The sequence below is a fragment of the Magnolia sinica genome, chromosome 15, assembly GCF_029962835.1.
Source record: "Magnolia sinica isolate HGM2019 chromosome 15, MsV1, whole genome shotgun sequence".
Classification (NCBI taxonomy): Eukaryota; Viridiplantae; Streptophyta; class Magnoliopsida; order Magnoliales; family Magnoliaceae; genus Magnolia; species Magnolia sinica.
In genome coordinates this window covers 73,029,524-73,041,530 of record NC_080587.1, presented here as the reverse complement: position 1 = coordinate 73,041,530, position 12,007 = coordinate 73,029,524, and the positions used below count along the sequence as shown (strand labels likewise).

At 40.1% G+C, this 12,007-nt stretch overlaps 1 protein-coding gene across 1 annotated transcript; it reads right to left on the bottom strand.

Annotated features, from left to right (window-relative positions):
- Positions 1–4,129: 4,129 nt before the first annotated feature.
- On the bottom strand, positions 4,130–11,710 carry LOC131227829 (MOB kinase activator-like 1A). Its single transcript, XM_058223645.1, has 7 exons — positions 11,507–11,710; positions 8,471–8,519; positions 7,938–8,046; positions 6,687–6,780; positions 5,641–5,774; positions 5,391–5,554; positions 4,130–4,434 (listed from the first exon to the last, which is right to left on the bottom strand). The coding sequence occupies exons 1-7, from the start codon at positions 11,530–11,532 to the stop codon at positions 4,360–4,362; spliced, it is 651 nt and encodes a 216-aa protein (XP_058079628.1). The 5' UTR covers positions 11,533–11,710; the 3' UTR covers positions 4,130–4,359.
- Between the last annotated feature and the right edge of the window lie 297 nt (positions 11,711–12,007).

The window sequence follows — 12,007 nt, the reverse complement described above, 5'->3', positions numbered from 1 at the left end:
CTAAGATACCTAAGAAAAAAAAAAAGGAAATTTCTTGCTCAGTAAAACCATGGGCTCACAGTGATTTATGTCTTTTATTTACTCTATTCATTCGTTTTATCAGATAATTTTAGTACATGAGTCTAAAACTAAAGCACATTCGGGAGTTTTAAGTAGACCACACTAGAAGAGAGAAAACATCTTAGGGGCCTGTTTGATTTTTTACCTCAACTGCAATTACCATGTAAATGGGTAATAATTATTTCCTTAAGTAATTATTACGTATTGTGACAACTTACTTTTTTAACACTTAAATTTAAAATTTTACAAAATTAATGTGGGGCCTATCGTGCTGTATGCGACTTATCCACACCGCTCATTTGTTATGCCAGCTAAATTTAGGGCATGAGCCAAAAACGGGAAGCTGAAGTGGACCACACCATGAGAAACAGTGGGAATCAAACCCTCACTATTAAAAACTTATTGCAGCCTTAAAAGTTTTGGATCAAGATTGTATTTGTGTTTTCCCTCTATCCATGCATGTCTCTGTAACCCTATAAACGAGTTAGATGACGAAAAAACCTCAATATGGCCCCGTGAAGGAAACAACTTTCAATGGTGGACAAATTAAGGCCACCGTTTCCTTTCGTGTGGGCCATTTGAATGTTGAATCTACCTCATTTTTCGATTGATGCCCTAAAATATTATAATAAAATAGAATGATGGTGCGAATATCATATATATTACGGTAGGGTCCACATATTTAAGTCAACCTTTTTGTATCGATTTTCGAGGTGAATTTACTCTCACATTTTCAAACCAAGTGAAAAAGTGATAATTACTTATTTACCATTATTTACATGTATCATGGAAAATTGATCTTGCCCTAGGATCCACATAAATTTTGAATCAAGTTGATATTTGTGTTTTCCTTTCATCCATATAAGTGTTGTTTTATAACAAGTTATATGACAAATAAACAGCCGTGTGAGCCCTATGATGGTTTTGACGATGGAAATCATTATTCATGCTTTCCGATGTGCTTTAATTTATAGGGCATGGTTTGCTGGTCCGATATGCTTTAAATTTGGACTCATGCCCTAAAATAATATGGAAAAATGCACAGAATAAATAAGATGCATACATCCATGGTGGGCCCCACAAAATTTACTTAATGTACTTAAACATATTGAGTTACAAGGTGCAATCTTTTTATTTTTATTTATTTTTGGGTTAGCTTGTTGGTACACCCCACTGTCAGTTCACACTTCACTGTTAGCCACCCCCACTAGGGAATCGATACTAATACCTCAGTGTTGAAACGAGGTATCTTTCACTCAGTCTACAAGGTGCAATTCACTTATGCAATAATGTATCATTTGCAAACACATGAACTCCGAAAATGATATTTATTTTTAATAGTGCTAATGAAAACAATGCTTAAATAGTCATTACACTTGTTCATTTTCACACTAAATATTCTCATTAAATAAAATGATTTGACTCATATGGTCAGCCTAAACCTTGGATCATCAAATTAGGAGTGGCAATGGGTTAGGTTGGCCACAGGTCAACTAGCCTGCCCCGCTTATAAGGTAATGGAGTGAGCTCAAGTTGACCCTAGGCTCATATTAACTTATCAAAAAGCTATGTTAGGAGATTCAACTAGATCGAACCCGTGATGTGGGTCACATTCATATGTGTTCACTAATCAGGTTGGATGGGCATCCTCTTAGTTATGGGTTTCATTCGTCAACATAAGGTGTGATTGTGCAACTGGTAAATAGGTTGTCCTTGAGCTGATCTTGAGCTAACCAAAGCCTAACCCACTATTACTCTTACATTGACCTATGGTACATTTCTATCAATATTTTTATTAGGGGTGCACATGGAACCGGTAGAACCGGTAAACCGGACCGGAACCGACCAAACCACACGGCTTTATCTGCTTCCAAAGTGCATCGGTTCGGGTTCCGAAAATCTAATAACTGGTTAGTTCAATTCGGTTCTCGGTTTGGGGTCATGTAGAACTTAACTAAACCGTAGAATCGACCTGTGGAACTAACATTGGAACTGAAATTGGAACCAAACTTGGAATTAAAAAAAAAAAAAAAAACTCTTGATCTCTTCACGCCGCCCTAGGGGCCCTCGTTCCACTCTCTCTCTCTCTCTCTCTCTCTCTCTCTCTCTCTGTTTTACATACTAGCTAGCCACCATCAGAACTGTAGAACCAATTCAAAACTGAACTGGTTTTTACGATCCAGTTCAGTTCTAGGGTGCAAACAGTCCAGTTCCGGATCCAATTTTCTGTAACCGTTAGGAACGGTTCGTTTCTAGTTTCACCCCATAACTGTACCAAACCAACCCATGTGCACCCCTAATTTTTATTATAGATAGTAAAGGAGAAATGAAAAATATATAAAAACTAATCTATAATTTACTAAATTATCAACACCCTGATCCATAGCTCAAGTGGTAGATTGAGTGAAGGATACCTTGTTTCAACACTGAGGTCTTGGTATCGATTCCCTAGTGGGGATGGCTAATAGTGAAGTGCGAACTTGACAGTGGGGTGTACTATAAATAAAAAAAAAAAAAAAAAAAAAAAACTAAATTATCAGCTATTTAGACATACCAAAAATCCATATGACCCATTAATGGTGTGGAATTGCATTAGATGGAATTAACACTATTGTTGCACGGTGATTGCATGTATGGAAATACCATGGTATTTCCACCATCCAATCCCACATTCGAGATCACATTCTTCCTTTCTATAAAACATGCATTAAGTGAAACCTAAGTTAGGGGGACCACACCCAGATCCATAGGTCAACTGGCAGACTGAGTGGAGATACCTCGTTTCAACACTTGAGGTCTTGGTATCGATCCCTAGTGGGGGTGGCTAACGTGGAAACATATGCATAGTGTGGCCGTGTGGGGCCTATAGATTGAAAGATTTCTAAATCCACCAAAAATCCTGCAGTATTGCTTGGGAGATGAACTGAAAGCAGTTTTTTTTCTTTTCCTGCATGGTTAATAATTATTTGTAGATTTGATTACCGTGGAATTGACAACATATGTTATACATCATCAGAATCTATCACGAGGATCTTGCAATTGAGAATATTTGGACCATGGGGTCCACCTTAGATTGCCCAAAAATCACTATGAAACAATGATCCTAATCATGCCATCAATGGATATGAAATGGATGGCGCATATTTATTATACTGGGAAAGGGCGGATAAGAGATCAGGACCACCCATCACACATGGGGCCCACTTTTCTTTTTCTTTTTTAAAACTGGGTAATGTGCAATCGATGGTGACCCTCCTATCCAACGGTCTACAATGATCACAAGTGGGCATACCAGGGTCCAAGGAGGAATTTACTTACAAAAACAAGATTTCGTTGTGGGTCATTGCCTATAAACTTTTAAATCAGTACACATGATGCTTGGCTGAAAAAAAAAAGCTTTCTATAGGACCAACATCTTCAAACGTGTGATTCACTTTTGGGTGATCTTGACCATTCATCTGATGGGTCCCCTCATAGATGGGCCACGCCACAAAAATATTCTTCATCAATGATCAATAAATCCCCAACCCATTGAGAAGATTTTCAAGTCATGACCTTCTTCTAACTCCATACCATGTGGACAACCTACACACAATGTTTTAAAACTCGATGACTCGGACCGGCTTGTCCAGTCCTAAGTCGAATCGGGCTGATTCACTGTTGCGCCAGTCCTAAGTTGACTCGGGCTGATTAACTGTCGTGCCTTGAAAATTGGCACCTGAGTATAGAGACTCCGATTCCGAGTTTTCAGAATAAGGACATGCATTTTTATTAAGTTCACACTCGGAATTTCGGGATTGGAGTCTTTGTACTGGGGTGTTGATTTTCAGCGTGTACCATTCACCTCATATTTTCAATTCTAGCTTGCTGTACTCAACCGTATCGAACTCGATCAAATCCGAATCGACTCGGACGAGTCATCAATCCATGCCTAGACCACAGAAAATGAGGCCCACCTCTACTGTGGCTGGTGAAACTAGAACCACTGTATTAATCATCATGCATGTATGTTTTTCTCATAAAAATCAAACTTCCAATTTCAAGTTCCAATCATCCCAACATCTCAACAGAAACAAGCGAAAAGCCCCGAGAGGGGACTTGGAACCGTCGATTTGTCGACAACATTCAATCCGAATCAACAATGCTCAATCCGAATCGTTCAAATAATGTAACTCAAAGCGACAATCGAATAAAAGAATAAGATTTCTCGTGCTACATCGTTAAGATCACGCACGATCGATTTCCTGCCATTCATCAATTTCGTTCTGGATTTGTGGACGTTCGATTTGAAGCATTTCCTCAAGAGGGGCATACGATCGACTCTATGAGATCATGAAGTGGCGCAAGCTCCCCTTTCTCGATCAAACGGAATTCCTGCATCAATAAATTCAATCCACAACAATCACAGATTTGTCACCAAAGCAACAAGTTGCGTGCCGTTCATTCGGGATGTGGGCCCCACTGGGTTTCAAGAATGATTCATGAACATGGGCCCCACCTAGTTTTGACAATGACATGCATCAACGATCAAAACTGTTAAAGTTGCGTCAACAATAATATATGATTCCACAATTGTTCATAAATGAAGTTAAGCTGTCCTCATTGAAGCCAGTTTTAGATGGGAGATGAGCAAAAAATTACACTGATTTGAAGTCCTCACTCTTACTTATCAGTGGACATCTGATGGATGGTCAAAATGGAAGACAATTAGTAGACCGAATCTGACAAAGACGGTCTGTTAATCAGAGGTTAGGATCGGCCAACCGATCTGATTTTGTTATGGTCATGGCCCATTTCAGTTATTGGATTTCATTGAAGGACAGTCTCTCTTTGAAGCAATTGTAAGGCTACTCCTAACAGTAGGATTTCAAATCCTACTCCCCATTCGTTTGCAAACGGTCCAAACTGTTTGCCAGGAGGGCCCCACCATACACTTGCTTAGTCCTGAAAATCAATCTAGTCCTGTCATTATGCTGTCCACACAGGACAACGTGTATGTCGGATGTGGACCACCAGTCATTCCCTTTAACCATCCATTTTCTAGTACAAGTGTTACCAACCATCCGATCCTCATTCCACAATACATAAATGGCAGGGCCCACCTGATGAACGGCCCATATTTATGATTTTAAGGCTCATTGACTCAGACCAACTCATTAGGTACTGAGTCAAGTCACAACTCAATCGAGTTGGGCTCTATTTTCAATTCTAACTCTTGGCGCCGAACCGAATTCGACTGATTCTTAGTCGACTCGGACAAGTCATCAATCCATGTTTCTTAGCTCTTACATATAACATTATAAACCTTCAAAGGGAAGTATAAAACTCACCCATGTGAATAGAATGAAGTGCTTGAAACAGGTATTGAGGTGAGCTTCTTCCTTGAGATTGACTATCTTCTGAAAATGAGAGTGATAGATGTGTGCGTAGACCCGAAACAATCGCTTGAATATCGTTTTCACAACGTCTCGGAAATCGGGAGGAAAGGGCGCCCCTGCAGTAGAGATCGAACATGTTAAAACTGAAATCCTTCTTCACGGGATAGAAACGTCGCAGCTTAAATAGCAATAGTTTGTATACCAAGCTTTTGAGGGAAGATCGACTCATCGTCGAGAAGAGATTCGATCCAGTCCATCAAATACTCCACATATTTTGGTGCAGACACTTCTATGGGCTTCTTTATTTGTACCCCATCAGCCCATCTATACTCATACCTGTGGAGTTTCATCTTGCATTAGAGCACTTCAATTGGATTGAAGATCAAGACAATGCACTTCACACACATGCGCGTGCGAGCGTGCACAAGCACACACACATGGGAAATGGTACTACAAGGTCGACCTCATGGGAGCTTCCCATGAGGTTGAGCTCTGTGGGGCCCACCTTGGTGTGTGATGGACATCCACGCCATGCGTTTGGCAGGTCCCCTCTAGGTTATGGGATGTCCCAAAAATCATATGTATCCATCTAGATCTCAAAGTGGGTCGGTCCACTTAAGTCATTGATTGGCCTGATTTTTAGGCCTGTGGGCCATCATAGAATGGTGCATCTGACTGATGGGGTGGATGTCTGACGTAGATCATGTTGGGGCCTATGGAAGTCGACCTCATAGCACCTTCTCTGAAAGGTAGGTACTATGAGGTCAACCTCATGGGAACTTCCCATTAGGTTGAGCTTTGTGGGCCCTATGTTGATGTGTGATGGACATTCATGCTATGCATTTGGTGGGTCCCACCTAGTGGTTTTAGATGTTTTAGGTACACATTCACGTGGTTTCAGATGGTATGGCCCACTTGAGTTCAATGGGTGTGTGTGAAGTGATTGTTTGAGCCATCCAAACACCCCCAAAGGAAATGAGAAAAGTGTAATCTGGCACATTTTAATTCATAATCACAAGCCAACTCCATGCATTTCAAGTTGGAATTGAAATGATAGTAACTTCAATCATCTATCTCTATCAAATTGAATTTTATGCAATTCAATTCAATTGAACATCCAAACTCGGCTTTAATGAAGAACTCATTCCCACTTCAAATGATAAATAAATAAATAAACAAAACCCAAATTTGATTTTATATAATGGAAATCCAAAAGAGAACTTAGGCTAATAGCTTATTGAAAGTTACTTTGATCCCGCAGTCATCGTCGGGCAGTTGATCGGCGTGCAGAATTCCGTGAGAGTTCCATACAGAAGATTCACTTGATTGAAGAAATCTACCGCTGAAAATCGAAAACAAATAAAACCCCATTAAACGCAAAAACACAATTTCATAGAAACACCAAAATATCAGATTAGAATATAAGCATCAATCTCATCGAAAGTCGATAACACCAGGCAACTAACAGTAACCAAGGAACCAAAACACGGTCCCAGATTGAAAACACGTCTTGCTCGAACGCTGTTCGAATCGTTTCGACTCGCTTCTGTAACATGCATGATTGATTGCATTTGATGCTGCACAACTCAGTTTCATTCTCCACCAAGTGAGTTGACTCAGTATCAAAAGTTTGCAAATTTTATTTTTTAAACCATACATTACAACCTTGTAACTTTGGACATTGACACACTGCTACAACATTGAACATGAAAAGTCAAAAGTCGACCGATCTGTGATGAGCGATGCGAGGACATACAATGAGGTTGGGAATTGCTAATTGGTCAGATGTTTCATGAACAGAGTTTAAAGAGCTTGTGATTATATTGTTTTCCCCCCATTTTCAATAGATTGCCATACACTCTTCATACATTATTTTTATAGTCATGCTACTAATGATTTTCTCAACCGATCGGGAGAAAGTGGTCTTAAAATCTCGGTATTTGCCTCTCAACGGGCTAGTGATAAGGGAAAGCAGTTACAGAAGAAAGAAGAGGCCTATTGGCCATCTCACATGCGTGCTACCACAGCCATGTTGTGCCGTAATGGTTGTTATGTGATGTTAACGGTGAAAACCGTTGCCGTGTTATAAGGTTGTAATGGCCATTACAGAAAAAATGACCCGTAATGGGCCTATATTGTCTATTACGAGGCCGATACAGGTTTTCTTCCAAAAATATAAAAGGCCATAATGGTCATTATAGGCTTATGGCCTATATCGTAATAGTATAGATGGTGGCTGTTACGACCACCATTACCCGTGTTATGAGGTTGTAATGGCCAATACGGAAAAAAATGACCCATAATGGGCTTATACTGTCTATTACGAGGCCGATACAGGTTTTTTTCAAAAAACAAAAAAGGCCATAACGGCCATTATAGGCTTATGGCCTATATCGTAACAATAACAGTAGTAGCTGTTAGGACCACCGTTACCATTATGAAATACATTGATCACACCGGGCAATAGCACATGCAAGGTAATGAGTTGAAGAGTCATACTATTGACGGCCAACCACTCGTTTGGGTCTTCTCCGGGAGGTAACCACACTGCTTCCCTCAAGTTTCCGCTCCCCAATGTGGCAATGATGTGCCTTTGAAGCTGTACACCCTGCATATGTTCATAGAAAAACATAAAGGTTGTCTTACTCGCGTCTGGGAAGCTTTTGTACATTGGTAAAATAGCGAAGGTCAATTACACAATAAGCATATGTGATCCTCGATCGGATCTCGCGCTTGTCGTTTGTACAAGTGGGCCCATGAATTGATGATGCATATTTCCAGCTTATGGGCCCCACCATAGATAGACAAGGCCTCATGATCTCCGATAATGGGAAGATTTTAGCCATCCATTCTTTGGCACTTTTATGTTGAATAGACAACTTTTGTAACCATCTATGTGTGAGCCACCAACCAAAGGGTTGGTAGTGTTCCATGATGGAAACATGGACCAACCCATGCGTCCTTTTCTACCGACAAAGTAGACATAAGAAAATGGCAGGAAATCTTAAGAAGAAGAAGAAAAAAGGCCTGACCTTACTTCCTGATGGAGTGTTCTTTTTGGGGCGGAAAGTCCTCTGGTTCCTATTCAAATGTGGAAGCTTGTGAGATAATGCTCTATAACAAAAATAAGCAGAGAGAAATCGAAATCCTCGCATTGAAAACAAGGCAAAAAAAAAAAAAAAAAAAAAACATGTATTCAATACAATATCATTCCATTGTGATTGAGAGTATGCAAAAAACTCATTGATTTTTAGGCCACGTAGCAAACACTACAAAAATGTCATGAATTGTAATTGCAGAACAATATGCTTGTTACTATATATATATATATATATATATATATGGATGGATGGATAGATAGAGAGAGAGAGAGAGGTGAGGTTGGACTTCCTCCTCTAATTATATTAATTGTGTTGAAAAGACATAAATACTGTTAGTGACAAAAGCAAAAATTTCACTTATATCCTAAACAGGAATTCTAATCAAACACAAATGATAAATCAAATCTAAAATCCTAATCTGACTTTAATAAAGAGATAAAAGAATATCTAGGCCCATACCCACCATCCATCCAGGTGGGCCACATATCTGCGTGAACCACATACACACATCCTTAGATGGGTCGGTTGTACAATGCATATTTCGTATATTAACAATACAACTAGCACAAGCTTAATAAGACAGATATTTTATAATGGTGGTAATTGGTTTGCGTTGGCCCTAGCGCTGGCCCTGTAAGGAAAAAGCTTACAGGATCAGAGGTTTGAAATAGTTCAATCTAAGAATTTTATTTATATTGTCTCCCAATTACAACAAATCTCATCTATAAATGATTTGGATCATTAAAATATAGCCCTTGATCTAGTTGCTAAACTAGATGAAGCAAATCATCACAAGCATCTTTAACCCACCCATTTTATTTTATTTTTATAATAACGAGACCACTTGATGCTTGGAATGGGCCATTAATCATTGGCCCGGGCCTAGCCAGAACACCTGGCCTCGATTTCACGATCGGCCTGCCCTGGCCCGGCCCGGCTTTTGGGCCCAGGCCGCATGGCCCATTCATGCAGCTTATATTGCAGCAAGAAACAATATAAAACAGCCCGGAAGCCACCAAATTCAAGTGGTGGGGCCCACGGATTATGCCTATGGAATCTACCCCAATGATTGGACGGTGGGGCCCACAATGGCCGCGTACCGTATGCCTACGTACTCATTCCGGCACTGCATATTACAGAGTTACCAATGTTACAGGTGAGCCTGGTGTGGCAATCCAAACCGTTGGTTTGATGTGTCCTCTCCTCCAGTGGCTGGGAAATGCTTCAAAATCTCCCAGATTGGAGGATGGCAATTTCTAATATCTGGACTGTTTCATGCTGACCGTTGATCCTGTATTATCGCCATGGCCATCAATCGATTGGCTGTTGAACAGACAGTTAAGATCTTCTACTCTCCAACATTTTCAGGGTATCCCCTATTCGTAGTGGGGTCCTTCAAATCAACGGTTTCAGTCACCCAACCCTATAATTCCAATCCAGTAGTATGGTGGTTTCCATAACACAACTACCTAAAAAGCTTCAGCAAGTGGAAGCATCCCATACAGCAGGGCCCCAACTTTCAGCGATCCAGGCCGTTCATCGCACAGGCCCAACCTTGGGTGACCCATAACTCAAAAAAGCACCAGCATCGAACGGTCCAAACCATCAGATCGTTGGCCTTAAATGGACGATTAAGGCGAGACACATCCACGGTGGGTCCCACCGCATCAACGATCGGGATCGCTGAAAGGTAGCTCCCTGGGTACAGAAACGAGGCCAGTCCTTCCATACCCAACACTGTGGGCCCCACATTGATGTATGTGTTTAATCCATTCCATCCATCCCTTTTGCCAGCTCATTTTAGGGCATGGGCCAAAAAATGAGGCAGATCCTAAGCTCAAGTGGACCACAGTGGGGATAATGTCGTCCACCGTTGAAACCTTCCTAGGGCCCACCATGATGTTTATTTTCCATCCAACCTGTTCACAAGGTCAAGAAGAACTGGATGCAGGGAAATCACAAACATGAGCTTGTTCCAAAACTTCAGTGGCCCCCACAAACATTTCAACGGTGGGTGTTCAATCCCCACTGTTTCCTATGGTGTGGCCCACTTGAGCTTTGTATCTTCCTAGGTTTTGAGCTCATGCACTAAAATTAGCTGGAAAAACGGATGGATGGCGTGGATAAAACACATACATCACAGTGGGCCCCACAGAGATATCCCTGGTACCGGCAACCTCATTCTCTGTAGCCAGTAGGACCGGGCCCTACATTCAAACAATCCAGACTGTTAGGTGGCCCACCTTAGTTTGACAGCTATGAGAGTTACTTACACTCTGGCTGCGTATGAAGCTTGATACGCAGGCAGTTAGAGATGGTAGACGTGGCATATATTAACTCAAATCCAACCGTCTAAATTGTTGAATCCAATGTCCCTAAGTTACGATCCAAAAATCAGATGGGTTAAAACATCCTAACCTCTGATTCGTCACACTTGTTTGCTGAAATAAGTCCATTTGTTATTTTTCATTGTCAACCGTCCAATAAATGTCCATCAATCCATTACTCAGAAAATCAAATAAGCGCGATTTTTCGTTAGTGAAACATCAAAACTACCACACATAACTTGAACCGTTTACTTTTAGTATATTTCATGCCACGTAAGTAATTTCTAAGTAACTTTTAAGCGCCTGTGTATCATAGTCGCACTCCGCCAGAGTATTAGGCCTCTACAGGTCCATATCATTAAAACCCAACATCTAAAAATGGATAAAAAATTACTCTCTATGAAATCCTCTACCAAATTTAGAAAAATAAAAAATTACAAAAAATGAAAGAAATTTCAAAAGAAAGAGAAAATAAATGATGCGTTTGGTTGCACCAAATTTCACGATATTTCATGATTAACCAGTTCGTTTTTCATGATATTTTATGAAATTTGGTGCAACCAAACACACCCAAAATTAAAATGGAAAAACCAAAACTGTTTTTAATGGAATTTTTCAGAGAGAGAGAGAGAGAGATAACCTGTTTCCGAGGCCGAAGAGGCTCATGGTTTATGGATTTTGGAGTTTTCTTCTTTGATTTTCTTTGTATGTTGGGTTTTTCTCGAGCATTTGAGAATTGGGGTTGTTTTGTATTTATATGTATATATATAAGAAAGAGAGAGAAAGATAGAGAAAGGGTTTGGAGAGGGCAAGACGAAAGACAGTCTGGCATTAGGAGAGAACACCCGCCTGGTTTGCGAATGCCAGGCGGGCTATCTTCGAAAACCGGACTTTATTATGATACACTGCTGGTGTATTTAAAAAAATGCTCGCACTAAAATAAATCACAAGTAAAATAATTTAAAGACAATCTAAACCGTTAAATACGTTTTAAAATGACCAAATACACAAAATTTTGGAAAATTATTTTTAAATATAATATATTGAGGTTTTAATTTTTATCTTTCATTATCTACTCTTTGGTGATACTTTCAGCATGTTTTATCTAGTGAAATTTCTTTTTAGTCACATATTACCATGC